Source organism: Chrysemys picta, chromosome 9 (assembly GCF_011386835.1).
Source record: "Chrysemys picta bellii isolate R12L10 chromosome 9, ASM1138683v2, whole genome shotgun sequence".
Lineage (NCBI taxonomy): Eukaryota > Metazoa > Chordata > Testudines > Emydidae > Chrysemys > Chrysemys picta.
In genome coordinates, this window is record NC_088799.1 from 58,696,562 (window position 1) to 58,713,678 (window position 17,117).

General features: G+C 55.3%; 1 protein-coding gene across 2 annotated transcripts; it reads left to right on the top strand.

The window, feature by feature from the left end:
* The first annotated feature begins 307 nt into the window (after positions 1–307).
* Positions 308–16,737, top strand: CCNB3 (cyclin B3). Of its 2 annotated transcripts, XM_065556309.1 has the most exons (12): positions 308–445; positions 4,788–4,896; positions 5,486–5,569; positions 6,350–6,468; positions 7,806–7,899; positions 8,773–8,871; positions 9,964–10,056; positions 10,797–10,934; positions 13,052–13,207; positions 14,236–14,385; positions 15,325–15,455; positions 16,438–16,737. In XM_065556309.1, exons 2-12 carry the CDS (start codon positions 4,807–4,809, stop codon positions 16,505–16,507), a joined length of 1,224 nt encoding a protein of 407 aa, XP_065412381.1. In that variant the 5' UTR covers positions 308–445; positions 4,788–4,806; the 3' UTR covers positions 16,508–16,737. The 2 variants fall into 2 exon arrangements, with proteins under 2 accessions (XP_065412381.1, XP_065412383.1); XM_065556311.1 differs by lacking the exon at positions 10,797–10,934.
* The last annotated feature ends 380 nt before the right edge of the window (positions 16,738–17,117 follow it).

Below are 17,117 nucleotides of genomic sequence, written 5' to 3' on the forward strand. Positions count from 1 at the left end.
GGGGACTCCCTGGTGAGGGGGTCAGGCCCGGGGGGAGGGGAAACAGGCCCTGGCAGGAGTAATCCCCGCCCTAGTCCCTCCCTGCTCCGGCAGCTGCTAACACTTTCCCCGCTGTCTGGCTCTTTAAGGTCAATTTAAAACAAGACGCGCCACCTTGCGAGTTCCCAGCCAATGAAAATGGCGGATAGGAAGATCTCGCCCCCTGTGTTTCTTGGCCCGCCCACTCGCCGGGAAGCCATTTCTCCCATTGGCTGAGGGAGCCGATTTTAAAAACGCTATGCACCGCCCTTAGCAACCGCATTCAGTCTGGCTCGCTCATTGGCTTCCGATTGGCCAATCGCAGGCTGCCTCCTGCCAGGGCCGCAGTTTTCAAATCCACATTGTGCAGTAGTAGCCGCAGCTCTTGGGTGGAGGCCGGGAGCGGGGCCGGGCGCTGAGAAGCCAGGTGAGCTCCGGGCCGGGCGGGTTCCTATATCTGCCTATCTCCCCGCAGGTGGGCTGCACTTCCCCAGCCCCTCCCTGTCGTGTCCGGCCCACTCTGCAGCCCCCCCGGCGTTCCAGCCCCCTCCCCCACTGCCCGGGGTGCCAGCGTTCCCCCACCTGCGCACATGTAGCCCGCGTTGCGCCTCCCCTTCGGCATGTGGCCCGGGGATGACCTGCCCTTTGTCCTTCCTGCGGCCTGCGCTTCCCCACGGCTCGTTGCTGCCCTTTCCCTGTGCATCGCCTGCGAAATCGCTGTGGGGTTGGCAGGGAGCTTCGGCAGCTGTTGATTCCTCCCTCCGGGGCCTGCAGTCCGCGGGGGAGTTGACACCGAGCAGGGATGGGAGGGAAAGAACAGTTTATAAGGCTTCAGGGTTAATTAGAGAATGGGGGCGGGTGTTCCAGATTCCTTTACCCTGAGCCAAAGTTCAGTGATTCCGGGAGAAGGTGCAAATTCAAATCTCTTGTGGCTGGGGGTAGCTGCCTGGTGATGAGATTTGTACTGGCCTCATTTCCCTTGCTGGATGGCTCTCCTCTGATTGGATGGTTTTATCCATAATGTGTCTCCAAACAGTAGCTCAGTCATCCCTGTCTATGTGGATTAGCTAACTCAGTTGTGTCTTTTGAATCTCTGTTGTGTGGATATTGTAAACCAAGCCAGTTGTAATATGTAGCCATTGTTCCTGTCATACTGCAGAGCTTTGGGGAAATCCAGGTTTCTGAGCCAGGTATGGCTTGTTTTCCACCAAGTGCCCTATTGTTAAAGCACCTGAGACGTGTCGGTGGTGTGATGTGCTCTGGCTCCAGACTATAATTAACCTTGTTGACTTAGAGCACACATTCCAGGGCTGTCTTTGAGAAGGGGGTAGGAATGACTAGTGGAATGACTGCTTGATGGCACTGTAGGAAAGTGTTCTGTCCATTTGCCCCCCCCCCAACTTAACCAGAGGACAAAAGCCCATATTTACCTTCCCACACAACTCCCATGACTTCAGTACAGTCGCACAAAGCATGGATTTGGTCCCAAGCATACTTAGTTTAAAGGGGAGGAGGGTGATGTTGACATCCCAAAATGTCACAGCATGGGCTGCTGCCCTTAGGTGGCTCAGACCGGCCACTTAATGCAAAAACAAACATGCAAACAGCTACAGGCCTGGACCATAGAGCCGTTCACATCTGGCCTGGCAGGCAGGTGCTCAGCTGTTTTGGCAATGGGCTCATTACAACTGCTTGGGATCTAGCTGCAGTGTCAAAATTGCTCTCATATAGTGCCTGGCTGGGGAGAGCATGTCTCTGTCCAGCTCCTAGTGAGGTGGGGGGCTCACTCACAATCCATAACAGCTGACACTAATGAGGCCTATTCTAGGTCAAGGTTGAAGTGCATTCGCTGGGGCATTGTGAGTGGGTAGCTTGCCATGCTGGTGCCCATCTGTACCTGTTCTGTGAGTAAACAGGCCAATAAGTCTCCAGGGCTGATAATCCAGCTCCAAAGCCATATAGACAGTTGCTTTGCCCTCCTGTCTCCCCCTCTCTTAAGGCAGTGATGCCTAGTGGATAGAGCACCCAGAAGATGGGTTCTAGTCCCAGCTCTGCCATGGGATTGCTGGGTGACCTCAGGCAAGTCAGTTCATTGCCCCGTGCCTCAGTTTCTCCATCTGTAAAATGGTGGTAATGATGCTCCTCTCGTGGCTCTGTGATCTATGGATGAAAATTAGAGTTGTGTATTGGCTGATATATAGATGCTGGGAAACGCTTTGTAACATGCTGTCTGAAAATGGCGGCTGAGCAGGAAGGGGGATCCACATATCAGGGTTCATTTGTGAAGGGGTGATGTCATAGTAGCCACTGGAGTCAATGGAAACTGTAATGACTGGGTGGTGCAGTTTGGGCTGTACGTGGGAGAACAGCAGTGCTGGTGGGAGCTTGTCTGGAAAGTCACTCTAGGCTGCATTCTGCCCCTGGGCTGGCCTGGCCTGGCAGCATGGTGTAGGTCTCCAGATTTGAACAAGAGGCTTTTCAACTCCTGTGGGTATGAGCTATCCCTGCCTTGGTCTGTTGGTTTGTGTTCCTTGGAGCTACACCAGGTGTTGGGATTGGCACGGCCAAAGGCACTGAACAGTCTAGGCCCTCAACAAGCTGGGGTGATTTTGTTTGGCTCTCTAACAAGAGCAGATCCCCTCTGCATCAGACTGACTGGAAGACAGGTGAAGATGGGCTACTCTAGCTTCTCAGAGTGCAAGCCAATGGGGTCTCTGTTTCCCAGAGGAGGGGCAGGCGAGGGTGCAAACTACAGAGAGGAACCAGACAGATACTCTAGCTGATAGCAGCAACTGCAGAAGCAGCCAAGGCAGGGACCTTCAGACATCCAGAGACCTTTCTGCAGTTCTGATTGGATTATTGCTCCAACCTCCTTCCTCAATCTCTTCACCTCTGCTTCTCTCCATACTACCCCTCTTACCATCTTCTCCCCTGCCCTGCACCCTCCTCGCCTTCCCTTTTCTTTCCATTTAATCATGGGATTAACATGCTATTAAGGCCCGGCTTGACAAAGCCCTGGCTGGGATGATTTAGTTGGGGATTGGTCCTGCTTTGAGCAGGGGGTTGGACTAAATGACCTCCTGAGGTCCCTTCCAACCCTGATATGCTATGATTCTGATTTGCAGCCATCACATGGTTCGCTCAGCTGGTGTGTTCTATCCCTTCCCTCCCCCCATGAAGATTACAAGCTCTTTGGAGTGTGGACCTTCTGCTGTTCTATTTATACGGTATCTAGCACAATGGAGCTCTGATCTTGGATGGTCGTTAGGTACATTAATAACATCTGCTTTCTCCCAGCCCTACCTCGCACACCACTACTTCGGTTCAACCTCGTTTCCAGCTGGACCCTAACTGCCAGCCCCTGGCAGAGTAATGGGAGGGAGGAAGAAGCAGAGCAGGATAGACTGAATTCTGTCTGAATTGTAACTAAATATCCTATTTTGGGGGCCAGGAAGCGAAGGTCCTACAGTTGGTCTTATATCTGGATCTTCTGCTGGACAGCTTGCTGTCACCAGCTTGGTACTGGCCTGCTGGTGTCCCGTTCATCATGTCCCTCAGCAGCCAGCCAGCCCTGAGGGAGAAGTGTCTGGTTCTCTGCAGCCCTGCAGATGAGGGTCTGCAGGGGCACATGGGTGTGTGCAGGGATTTTTTTTTGGCATGCTCCTCTCCTCTGTTACCTCCCTAATGCCTGCATCTTCTTCAGTACCTCCAACGCTCTGGATAGGTAGACTTGCCTGCAAACTACTGCTGACTAATGCCCACCCGCCACTCCCAACAACCAAACCCACCTGCCAGCATCCTTCCTGCCTTCCTGTTGCCTCAGCCTTCTTGCTACCCCACGGACAAAGGCCCAGACCTCCTTCCTGGCCTTTGGAATGCTCCCAGTTATTTCCATGGGACCCCAGTGGCATTCAAAGAGTTAAATAGGGAGTATGCTCACCCTGGCTTGCATGCCCTAGCAGTGGTTCTTCCCCTCCTCACATGAGAAGGCCCCCAGACTAGCTCGGCTTCTGTGCCACTCGCCTTCCTCAAAGCAGCTTTGCAGCCCAGGGAAAATGCTGCAATGGAGCCATGGCAGGGCAACAGTTGCCTTAACGGGATCCTGCAGAAGCTGCCTCATCCCGTTGCCTTTTCCCCATGACAACAGTGTGGTTCTTGTGCATTCTCCTGGGGCTTGTTGCATTGCTCCCCGATCAGAAGGTAATAGAATGGGGGTGGCCATGACCCAAGGTCCCTTGGACTGAAAGCTGTGGAGAGAGGAGCCATTGGCCTGGAGAAGCAACGGTGGCTCACAGTAGCACCTGAAAAGCCAGACCGTGAGGGATGAGGTGGGTGGGGGTGGGAGGGGTCATTGCTTCCCAGGCTGTGAGGTGAGTCACTGGGAGCTGTGGGAGGTGGTGGCTACTGTTTGATCCCAAAGGGCTATTCTCGGCCTGTGAGGTGGGTGCATGTATTAAAGGTTGTGTCTGAACTGCAGCTGAGCTGCTGCTAAAGTCCCTGGGGCAGGGGCAGAGGTTTGCAGTCACTGCTCTGTGGTCTGGATGATAACAGAGGAGTATGGATAGAAAATAAACCCATGTTTCCTAACGCTGCTCACTGGGTGCCATTGGGCAAATCCTTTCCCCTCCCCATGCCTCGGTTTCCCCATCTGTGAGGTAAGGATAAAGGCTGTTTGCCCACTGCATGGGGGAGGCTGAGGCCTTGAGTCTGTAAAGTGCATTAAAATAATTAGTCAGCATTTTGGAGGCATCTCTTGTCTGTGTGTGCAGGTGTGCTTGGGCAGAGAAGATGCCAGTGCCACGCAACTCCAAGACCACAGGCAGTAAACAGCTACGGCCTGGCAAAGCAGGAGCAGTGGAAAATGTCAGACCCGAGAAGGTAAGTCTGTGGGGCTAATAATTTTCTCCTGCCCTGCTGGGAGCTGGGGCTATGGATACATATGGATTGCTCACTCCGGGGGTAGCAATGGGGCCTTCGCTTGTAAAGGTGCGGGCTGGTCCCTGGAGTTGGGAGGCCACAGGAAAAGATGGCTTCTCCCTCTTCTAAGAGTTGGGGCAAGATTGGTTCCAGCACTTCAGTCGTGTTAATGCTTTAAAGCTCTAGGCTGGCCCTTACAGAGCTGCAGTCTGGCCTGTTGCCCTTTGGGCAAGTCACGCAGCCTCAAACCCTATCTGTAAGCTGGGGTCTAGCCTGCCCCCACTTTCCCCCTCAACAGGGTTTGGTGAGGCTGATATATCAGACTCAGCTACTGCGGCATTGGGGGGCAGAAACCTATCACAGCTGGAGCTGTGAGAATACATGACGCTTCCAGCCCCACCTCGACTGCTTTGTTCTCCTGAAAGCTGGTATCTTTGGTGCCACGTCCCATGCTCTTGGCATGGCTGCCAAGGGAAGGGTGGCGGAGGAGCTTCATGCCTGGTGAGGTTGGGTCCAGCATGCCATCTCAATCATCTGCTCCTTGCTCTAGGAGGAGAGCTTTCAAGCAAAGAGGTCCCCGTCCTCACCCCAGGGGGCACCCAAGAAGAGGTCAGCCTTCGGAGACATCACTAATGTAAGGACACAGCACTGCTGTGGGGATTGGGGGGAGGAAGCTTGTGGGGGAGCTGGATGGGCAAGGTTCCTCTCCGAGCTGAATGTTTCATTTCTACCTTGTCTCCCTGTCCTGTTTCCTGGTCTTGTATTGTGCCTCTCCGGAGAGGCACCATACATCTTTGCTGGCTCATGCATGGGCTTGGGGGTGGGGGACCAGGGGTCCTGATGCCTGGTCCACTGCTCTGATATAAAGACCATGCTCCCATATATTAGTCCTTACACTCTGATCTGGGAACAAACTCTTCTTCCGTGTCCCAGCCCTGTGCTCTAACCACTAGACCATGCTGATGTTAACATTAAAATATTTTCCCTGCTAAGACTGGGTGGAATCAACATCCAGTGAAACTTCACAACTATCAATAGTCTGCAGGCAACCCAGGCAGCGAACCTGTTTGCTTAGGAGGCACTAGCTCCTTTCATTGGCTGCCCTGTATTGGACGTGCCCCTACACCTCCTTCTAGACCAGGGATCAGCCACCTTTGGCATGTGGCCCGCCAGGGTAAGCCCCCTGGCAGGCCGGGCCGGTTTGTTTACCTGCCGTGTCAGCAGGTTCGGACGATCGCTGCTCCCACTGGCTGAGGTTCGCTGCTCCAGGCCAATGGGGGCTGTGGGAAGTGGCGCGGGCCGAGGTATCTGCTGGCCACCCCCATTGGCCTGGAGTGGTGATGCTGGGGAGCCTGGCCAGGCTGCCCCTCTGTGTGTCGTGCTGTGCTCCCAGCATTGCCCTCTCACCTGCCAGGCTCACAAGAACCAGGCTGGCCTGAGGAAGAAGGATGCTGCGAAGGCAGGTCCCAGGAAGGCGCAGAAGGGCACAGCTGCTCTGGGGGTCTTGAAGAACAATGAGATCAACTTTAAAAAGTGAGTAACTCTCTGTGGGACAGCCCTGATGCAGCCCCAGCCCCTCCCACCCCTTGCGGCCGCACTGCTCCTCGCTCTGATGGACACGCATTTACCCTGTTATCTGAGTCGCTGTCCCTGTGGCTAGCACCAGTACTGGCTCGCACAGTGCTGTCGCTTTCCAGGCTGCAGCCCAAGGAGACCCTCTGGCAGAGGGTCAGTCTCCAAAGGCTTAATGTCTCTCTGTGCCAATGCTTCTTGACTGTCAGGGTCTCTTGGTGGTGGAGCTGGGGGCTCTAATGGTAGGACCCTTTGCCAGCTGGGAGGGTGGGGTGTCCTCGGAGAGGCTTTTGCCATTGGGAATGTGCTCAGGTTGCTTGCTGGCGGGATCTGCGGCCATGGTAAGCTCCCCTCCAGTGGGGAACTAGGAGGATAATTGAGAAAATGGAGTGGGAGAAGCTGCAGGCCAGGCCCCCGGTGTAAAATGGGGAGGGGGGGGGTAGAGGGACATCCCTCCATCCTGGCTGACTGATGCACAGGGAAGAAGGGAAATCCCAGGGGATGTGGCTGCAGCTAAAGACAAATGGGAGGCTGGGATGTGGAAGGAAGGGGTGTTGTTATTGGAAAATAGTCAAATGCCGATGGGGGCATGCTGCCCACGGATGCTAGACAGTTATAATCATCCTGTCTGAAAGGAGATGGCAGACGTGTGTGTCCTTGGTGAGAAGATTCAGGGTCTTGGAAAAACTCCTAGGAAGAGAGATGGGGATTGCATGCCTTGGAGAGGAGACTAATAGGGGATGTGAGGTAGGTGTACGAAGGGAGTGGTATGGAGGGGACAGATCAGGAGATCCTTGTCGTCCTAACACAAAGATAAGGGGACTTCAATGGAATTGAAAGCCATTCCATATAAAACTGCTAAAGGAAAATGCCTTTTCCATACAATGGACGGTTGGCCTGTGGAACTCTCTGTCACAAGATCTCATGTAGGCCAAGAGCTTAGTGGAATTCAAGGAAAGTTTGGGTGTTGATGTGGATAACGGGAACCTTCATGGTGATGTTAGTCAAGATAAAATATTGGCAGGGCTGTAAAGCCTGCTTCAGGGTATCAGCCAATCATGGATGGGAAAGACATTTCCCTCATGCGCAGGTGTCTTTGTTCACTTGGCAGGGGGGCGGTTCTTGCCCCTGCCGCTGAAGCAGCTATTACAGGGCACTATTGGAGAGGGGACCCTGGGCTAGCTATACCCTGGTCTGATGCGATCTGGCGATTTCTGGGGCACTGGATGACCAACACCTCCCTGCCCTTGAGCTCGGCCTCTTGCAGTGTCTGACCCACTCTTGGCTGCTTCTGTTAGGTCAACAAGGAAAACTCCCCCAGCTGAGGTGCCTGTTGATCCCAAACTGGTTCCCAAAAATGACCCGGTGCCGGAGGAGCCAGCACCCACGCAGGTCAGTGGAATCGGGTGCTCACTGCCAACCTAGTGGCCCCTGGGAGGGCGATGGGCGTGAACAGCACATGGGGCTCAGCTGGTATGCTGGCATTGCACTCCTTGCAGGAGGGAAGTGTCCTGGCCTTACACTGTCCCTAGAAGGCACTCGTTCACCTCTTCCTGGGGATACCGAAGCACTGCCTGCAATTGCTGCCTCGACTGCTCACCCTTTGGGGGTCCAAGCCTCTGGCCCTGTCCGTCTGCTTGCGCCAAGCTGCACCTTGCCCCCTCCCCAGCTGCTGGGCTACACAGATGGGATCTGGCAGCTAATTTTCCCTGAACACTGGGTTGGGGCAGGTCTGTCTCCTGCAGGCCACGTAGGCAAACTGCTACAGAAAAGTCCTGCCAGGTGAGCTGGGAGAGCAGCACGAGAGGAGTTGCAGAGCAGGATGAAGCACAGTGACAGGGCATGCAGCACCTGCTGTGTTCCAGGCTGGGGTTTGCCACATAGTTGTGGACACTCCTCTGCTAACTGAGAGAGGTGCCAAGTATCAGGGGGTAGCCGTGTTAGTCTGTATCTACAAAAACAACAAGGAGTCTGGTGGCACCTTAAAGACTAACAGATTTATTTGGGCATAAGCTTTCGTGCATAGCTATGCATCCGAAGAAGTGAGGTTTTTACTCACGAAAGCTTATGCCCAAATAAATCTGTTAGTCTTTAAGGTGCCACCAGACTCCTTGTTGTTTTTGAGAGGTGCGTTGGCAAAGCAGTCTGGGGCTGGCAGCCCAGTGCCTGACCAGCCATCGCTCTGTGCCTCATTGTCATGAGTGCTTGGGACTTGTCTCTCTGGTGTCCCAGAGGTATCTCCCAACCCCCTTGCCTTTCACGCAGGTGCCTGCCATTGAGGACATTGACAAGGAGCAGCTGGGAGACCCGTACGCCAGCGCCGAGTACGCCAAGGAGATCTTCAATTACATGAAGGAGAGAGAGGTGTGTGGCACTCAGGGAGGGCTCAGGCACAGGGATCTCAGCTTTGCCCGTCTCTCCTTCCTCCTCTGCTGGATTGGCCCAGCCTCTCAGAGCTCGCTGGCTTGACGCCCTGGGGATGCTAGGCTGGCTCCGGAGGCATCAGGCACAGGAAGGAGCTAGAATGTCAGGCCGAGGCCCCTAGGGTCTGAAAGTCCCATTGTCTCCAGAGAAGAGTGCAGCCCCCTCCTGTGCATTTGTCTGCCGCATTTCATGGCATTGCAGATGGGGGGCTGGTGCATTGGGAGGGCAGGCAGGTTGCGCCTTAGCACTTGACGCATAAAGCTTTATTTCCAAAAGCCCCTGGCTCATGTCCTGGCTGGCTTGGCTCAGCCTTTCGCTCTTTCCAAGCGGGCAAACTAGCTCCAGGCATCCTGTTACGTACAGGTCTCTGTTCCCGCTGCCTGCTCCGTGCAGCTTCTCTGGAGCCCAGGGCTCTCCTGGCAGGAGGCTGTCTGGCCCTTGGCAGGGTGATTGGTTCCACTTGGCTGATGGCTGCTCTGTCCATAGCACTGAGTCTCCCTGAGAAGCCCTGGGCAGGTCCTGGTGGCCATTTCCCCTCCAGCCATGCTGCTCACTGGCCCAGCAGGGGAAGCAGGCTGGGCTCCTAGCTCACCTCTGCATGGTGAAGCCCAGTTACAGCCGCTCTCCTTGCAGCGCTGTCTATGTGGATGGCACCTTCTGGCGGGAACTGTCCTCCCAGCCACTAATCCCTGCTGGGGGCTGTGGCTGGCCCCTTCCCCTGATGTAGCAGGGCTGGCTGACCCCAGGAGGGATGAGCATCTTGGGGTAGGATCAGCTGGGCTCTAGCGTCCAGCCCATCACGAGAGTTGGTGCCATTAGAGGCACAACTGGGCTTGGGTAGGGGGTGGGATCCTCCTACGTCAACAGTGGGGCTGAGTGAGCGGCAGCTCCTGGCCATGGTGCCATGGAGAGAGCTTAGCAGCCTGCCTGCAGGAGGGCAGGGCCATGGACTCAGCCTTTCCAGGCTCCTACCCGCATGCTGCAGTGGGTGGGCTTCATTCACTAACAGCCTCTCTGTGGCTCCCTTGGCAGGAGAAGTTCTTGCTCCCAAACTACATGGAGAACCAGCACGACATCAGCAGGGACATGAGAGCCATTCTGGTGGACTGGATGGTGGAGGTCCAGGTGCGCATCCGGGTTCCCTTGTGGTGGTGGGGAAAATGAACTGCCAGGAGTGTGTGTGTGTGGTTTAAAAAAAAAAAAAAAAACACCCCACCCACCCAGCTGGAGGTGGGGCAGACCAGCACTCCCTCCCCAGCAGGCTTGAGCGGAAGCCACGTGGAGGAGAGAAACCCCTTAGCCCCTGTGACGTGGCTCGGCTGCATGCAGCTGTGAGCCTAGCTTGTGGCGGGGGTGAAAGGGCTGTGAGTGGAGGGGGGCTGCAGGCCTGGGGAGGAAGCTGCTTACTGTATTTCCACATAGTCATTGGGAGGGGCCAGTTACCTCGTGGAGACGCTGGCCCTGACTCTCTTCTGGGCGTGCGTCAGGAGTCTGGAGAGAGGAGGAGCAGCCTGGCGAGTCAGACAAGTGGCGTGCCAGGGACCCTTCCCTGTGCCAAACGACACTGATCTGTGCCTGGGCACTCGGGGTGGGCAGCCTGGGGCAAAACAGCAGACATGACCTTCACCCCCGGGGCTGGGAATGGGAAGCATTTTCCCCTGGCTGCTAAAACAAGTCCCAGCCTGTTTGAGGGCAAGTCTCGGGAGCAGAGCGGGTAAGGGGCTCTATTGCCCCTTGCCCTGAGCCTGCTGCATGAGGCGCCCGCCTTGGGAGGGCAGCTTGGGAATGTAGCAAACCCTGAGTGACTGCACCCAGGGTAGGTCACACTGGCTGGCATGTGCCACTCCATCTGTCTCCCCCCCCAGGAGAACTTTGAGCTGAACCATGAGACGCTGTACCTGGCAGTGAAGCTGGTGGATCACTACCTGGTGGAGGTGGTGAGCATGAGGGACAAGCTGCAGCTCATTGGTTCCACGGCCATCCTCATCGCTTCCAAGTTTGAGGTGACCCAGCTCTGGCCTGGGCAGAGGCTACAGGGTGTCGGGGGCAGCCTGGCTTGTAGGCAGGGGGTAACACAGGCCCAGAGGGAGACACATGTGGGGCATGCTGTGCAGTCACATCATAGCCCCCCACGCTGCTCACATGGCTAAGGCTACAGCGCAGTGATTGACCATTGCTGCTCGAAAGGCCCCAGTGCCGGAATAGCAGTGGGGGGGGCAGGCTGGGATAGAGGGAGTGGTGGGCTGGAATTCACCCCTTGGGTCCTAGTTAGCCCTTAGGCGAGTCCTGTTGGTTAGTGTCCCACTTTAACGCAAATCCCTGGAAGCGTATGCTGGTGTGAACCGGGCTGTACCAGCAAAGGGGGAAAGATCAGGCAGTTGGGACATTCCAAATGCTAAAGCTGCCCTATGAACTTGGACCTTGGTGCATGTCCTATGGACAGAGTGTTGTGCGATAGCTGCCACTGACCAAGTAACCTTAACAAGGGAGGAAGAGCTGCATGGATCGCTCCGCAGCACGGTGGTGTTAATATTACACCTGACTTGGGAGCATTGAAGCCACAACACAGGATTAACTCAAGTTTTTGCATTTAATTTCCTAGTCGAAGGAGGAAACAGGAAGGGGGGGAAGGGAGTCTCAGGAGAGAATTCAGAGTAGAAGCCGTGTTAGTCTGTATCCGCAAAAAGAACAGGAGTACTTGTGGCACCTTAGAGACTAACCAATTTATTAGAGCATAAGCTTTCGTGGACTACAGCCCACTTCTTCGGATGCATACAGAGTGGAATAAATATAGAGGAGATATATATACAGATATATGTGTATATATATCTCCTCTATATTTATTCCACTCTGTATGCATCCGAAGAAGTGGGCTGTAGTCCACGAAAGCTTATGCTCTAATAAATTGGTTAGTCTCTAAGGTGCCACAAGTACTCCTGTTCTTTTTTTCAGGAGAGAATGCTGCCATTGGTGAGAAGGGCTGATGAGCTTTTTGATCTCACAAGTGCTGGTTAAAGCATTCCAATGCACTGTGCTTGGGAATGGAGCCCAGCTGTTCCAGACGCTGGCAGTTTGTTGGGACACTGCCCAAAAAGGAGGAAGAATTCCACACCACACTCTGTAGCCAAAAATCAAACCAAGCTGGAGAGATGTCCCCCTCTTCCCACCACCTTCTGAGTATTATAGTGGAAATCCCCAGCCTGAAAGGTGAAAGTTTGGGCAAGTTACCCAGGTGGGGAGACTGGGGTAGGGCTGGTCAAAAATTTTCCAATCAAAATCTTGATTTATCTATCAATCAATCAAATGCCCCAACTGATATTTCAATCCAGATATACTGCTGCTGAACCTTATGGGAATTGTTGGTGGGTTGTCTCCTGCTGGATTTTCTGCTATGGTCTAGGCTCCCTGGTTGGACTACATCTCCCATGATGTACGGCCTTCCCTTTCTAAGAGGGGAAACTTTGGGGAATCCTGCAAGATGTCAAGCCCATCCTATAAAGGAGAGCAGGAGCATGAGGCACCTGAACTACAACTCCCATGAGACACTGCAATGGCATTTCCCAAATAAAATCTTTCGATCTTGAGTTTTTGCTGAAAATAAGTTTCCCATGGAAAACTTAGATGAAAGTGAAGCACTCTGCATCGGCGTGCCCCATCTTCAATGAACATTTGGCCCACCACTGAAATGCAGCCATCTCTGGAACAGAACGTGGCAGCTGTTCAACAGCAGCAATACAGAGCAGTTCCGGAGAGGTGTTATCGCATTTGTGACTGCAGGGCTGTCCCTAGGGGGCAGCATGGCCTCATCCAAGTTGAACTCCAGCCAGGACAATAGGGTTCACATCTCTCAGAAGGTGCCAGTGGGTTTTTAAAGAGCCAGAAGGGAAATCTTTATATTTAAAAAAAAAAAATGCATAAGGGGATTGGGAGCCAACCACTGAAAATGAATGGGATTCATGCTCCAAGTTCACCTAGATGCTTCTGAAAATCTCACCCCGAGGGGGTCAGGGTTTTAGTTTAGTCCCTGCCAGGCAACTCAGCACGGCACCCCCTAGGGACTGGGGCAGCACTGGCCTGGGTGTAGGTGGGGCTGACCATTCCTGTGGCTGTTCCCCTTTAGGAGCGCTGCCCCCCGTGTGTGGATGACTTCCTCTACATCTGTGACGATGCCTACAAGAGGGAGGAGTTGATTGCCATGGAAATGAGTATCCTCCGCACGCTGAAGTTTGACATCAATGTTCCCATCCCATATCGCTTCCTGCGGAGGTTTGCCAAGGTGGGGCCCCATTTCTGCCACTAGAGGAGGATGTGGGTGGTCACAGCTAGAGGCCAGTGGGCAGACACCCTCCCCCACCAGCCAGCTGGCACAATCACATTGCGCTGCTGGTGGGGAAATGAGCACGACGTGGGCATAAAGCGCTCTACAAGGGGGTGGTGCCACAAGGAGAGCAAAGGCTGCACCTTCGCCCGAAGGAAAATGCGAACTTGTCAGAGGGGCTGTAACCAGCAAACAAGCTTTCTCCTTTCTCCCCATCCACCGGGTCCTATCACTCCTGCCAAAACCTGCCATTCCTTTCCGCACTGCAGTGCCCTGGAGGCAAGTCCTGACTCAGGGCACCAAGGGGAGCAGAGCGGGATGCTCAGTGCCAGGAGCACCAATGTCTCTTTCTCCTCCATCCGCTTGCTCTTTGGTCCATGCAGGCCTGGCTATCTCGGTCATGTGGAAGCGCTGGCTGGCTCCTCTGCCCCTGCCTAGTAGTACCCCCTGCTCTGTCCGACACACCCGCAGCAGAGAGCTCTCTCCCTGCCAGGGAGGGGAATCAAGTGCTGACTTGGCTGTGGGTTTCCAGAAGGGACAGGAGCATCTGGCACTCAGGGTGGGAGACGAGCAGGCGTCCAGGCCTGGATGCCAGAGGCTCCTCCGTGGAGAGGTCTGGATCTGGCTTGCCCCGGCAGGGGAGTGAGACAGTTGGGCCAGTCCCAGCTGGGCTTGAGTGACCTGGACAGGCAGCCAGACTGGCTCACTCAGTGACTCTCCCCTTGGGCCATGGGGTGCCCTGGACCCATCCCCCTTCCTCACCCCTGTGCTGAGCACCAACGGGACCCTTACTGCAGTGAGCTAGCAGCTATCTGCTGGGTGGGACCACCTGCCTCTCCCATGGAGTCAGCGCTGAGCAGAGTTCTCCAGTGCAGACAGTGTGCTCTCCCATGACCATGCCCTGGCTCTGGGGGCAGCATCTCCCCTTCACCAGGTGCCCAGCAGGAAGGTCTCACCACAGCTCCTTTTTTCTCCCACGGTCCCAGTGCACTCACGCCAGCATGGAGACACTGACCCTGGCCCGCTTCATCTGCGAGATGACCTTGCCGGAGTATGACTACGTCCAGGAGAGCGCCTCCAAGCTGGCCGCCAGCTGCCTGCTCCTGGCCCTCAAGATGAAGAGCCTTGGCGGATGGGTGAGTGCCCTGCTCTCCTGGCCCTTCCCCATGCCTGGCTGTCCAGGTTGGCTGTCCAGGTTAGCTCTCTGGACCCGAGGGGCAGGAGGCTGCCTGGAATGGCTGCCCCTTTGGCTGCTGTTGCTGACTCTCTAGCAGTGTTGTTTGACTGGTTTCCCCCCCAGTCTCTGTTCCTAGGGGTGGGCACTGTCCTGGAGCCGCTGGGAACGTGGCTGCGGGAGGGTTGGTCCCAGATCCAGCAGTCTGTGCCGGGAACCCCCGGCCTTGAGCTAGTGATGCACTTTCAATCCCGGATGGACAGGGAAGCCCCACCCCTTCTGGTTCTCCTTTGGCCCTGCCTCTAATAGCTAGCTCCACGTGAGCCTGTGGAGCCTGAGTTCCTAATCCTGCTGAGTCCCACGCCTGCTCTCCAGCTCCCCACTTCCAGAGACTGCGGAGCCTGGGGTAGGAGCAGCTGTACTGGGCAGGTCCTGGTACCTTCAGGGGGAGTTCGAGAAGGGGGCAGCTCACCACACTCTCCAAGCCAGGCCCTCAGCAGCCTCAGGAGTGGGGTATGCTCTGCCTTCTCATCCTCCATAGCTGGCCCCTGGCAGCTGACTCTGGTGCTTGGCTGCTCTCTCCCCATCCCTGGGATCTTTGGCCACAGTATCCCTGTTTGCTGATGGCCACCTGCACAGAGGCCATTGCTTTGGCTCCGTGTGGGGACCTGACTGGGCCTGTCTCTGCTCCTTACTCTTCACAATGAGAAGGCAAACTCAGCTGTTACTTAAATTGGGCAAGTGATCCGTGTCCTGTCTGCGCTGGAGTCCAGCCAAGCAGCTGTTATGGGGTCAGGACATCCCAGGGATCAGATCTATCCCCAGTGTCCTGGAAGAAGCAGCACGGGGTGTATGTGCAATGGCGCTGGTCCAGGCTCTGAGTCCCTGTAACATGTTGCAGAACCCCACACTGGAGTATTATAGCGGGTACAGCTCTCAGGAGCTCCATCCACTGGTGAAGAGGCTGAACTTCCTGCTGACCTACCAGCACGATGACAAGTTAAAGGCGGTGCGCACAAAGTACTCCCACCGGTGAGTGGACTCTCCTTGCTGCGGTGTGTTTGTGGTGTGTCTGATGGGCTGGGGCCAGGAGATTTCTTCCACTGGCCAGCAGGGGGTGCTGAACTGCGCATGTCACCTGCCTGGGCAGCCTGAGGCGGGAGCTGTGAAGCTGTAGCCCGATATGAATGCCCTGCTGCCTTGGCCCCAAGTGCAGTGTCAGCTTCCAAGGGACCATTGTGATCATTTCGTTCTGGCCTGCGCTCTGCAGAACGTTGATATGCAGCACGGCAAGGACTGGCTGCCCCCAGTCGCTCTGATCTTCGTCTCTTTAGAGCTAGCTGTGGCTTCTGACACCCTGGCCCTGTTGCGTCGAGAATGGGGGGAGCAATTGAGCCACCTGGGCTGGCTAGCTGCAGTCTGGCAGAGGCTGGCCCAGCAGGAGCTCGCCGTACTACGGCTAAGGGCCTGCCTGCATTCCACAATCTATGTCAGTGCTCTAAGGGGTCCTTGCTGGGCTGTGGCTGCTGCAGGGGCAGAGCCAGCAAAACCGTCGTGCACGCTGGAGTCATGGGCCACCCTGGCCTGGAACTTATGCCACAGGCCTGGGGTGGCGGGTAGCACCTGAAAGGGAGAGAACCTGGAAAGGGAGAGAAATTTGCCCTTTGCTCTGCGTAAAGGGGGGCCCTGGAAGGCTTGTATGCTAGGAGCTCAGGTCCCATGTGCCCAGAAGGACTCCATGGTGACTGGAGAATGTGCCAGCAGGGACAGGGCACGGGGGCAGGGTTGCTAGTCTGAGCACCTCAAGCCGATTTAACGCCAATGCCTAATGAACTCTTTTTGGAGAAAGGAATCCTTTGCTAATGATCACAGGCATTTGGCTGGGGCCCAGTGCCCCAGTAGACTTCCTTCAGGCTGGCTGGAGCTCCCGCCCCCTCCACCCCCCCGTACCTTATCCTATGCTATGTGCCTCCGCTGGATGTGCCGCACTAACAGGCCTGTGTCACCTTTTCAGAGTCTTCTTCGAAGTAGCCAAGAGTGCTCCCATGGACATGCTGAAGTTGGAGGTGGCTCTGAAGAGCTAGCCCAAGGGACGGGGTGAGCAGCCCTCTTGGGGGCTGGCAGCTCTGCCTTTGGCTAGGAGGGGTGCGTGGCCCATGTGTAAATAGCCTGTATATAGAGATTTGCTTCCTTGGCCCAAACAGGTCTGTACATAGATTTTTCTTTTTAATGTTAAAGGGGAAAAAAAATGTAGTAAGTGTTATTGGGGGGACTAAACACATGAAAATAAGTCAATAAAATATTGTGTATCTGTCTCGCCTGGCATAGTATTCCCAGCCCAGCAGTGGCGTGAAGTCAGGGCCCCTTGCTGTACGGATACCTAGCAAGACACTCCCTGCCCCCAAGGAACTTGCAATGGAAATACAGGCCAAAGGGTGGGAGGGGTGATGTGTAGCCCATGGTCACACAGCTGGGTGGGGGTGGTGTGCTGGGGGGAGGGTTAGCAGGGTTGTTTCTTTGAGGTTTGCTGGGGTAACACCTGGCCTCCTCTAGTCTATTGTGCTAGTCTCTGTTGCACAACTCCAGGGGCTCACAGCTCGCGGTGGGGTTCTTCCTGACTCTGCTTCCTGCATCTGAAGTGCCGATAGATGGATTCTTTCTGGTTGGGTCTTGTATCCCAACCCCTGGTTCTGA

Coding starts and splice junctions, on each gene's coding strand:
- CCNB3 (XM_065556309.1), top strand. CDS start 4,807: ATGCCAGTGCCACGCAACTCCAAGACCACAGGCAGTAAACAGCTACGG. Junction 8,872..9,963: donor ATTACATGAAGGAGAGAGAG/GTGTGTGGCACT, acceptor CTCCCTTGGCAG/GAGAAGTTCTTGCTCCCAAA. Junction 14,386..15,324: donor TGAAGAGCCTTGGCGGATGG/GTGAGTGCCCTG, acceptor AACATGTTGCAG/AACCCCACACTGGAGTATTA.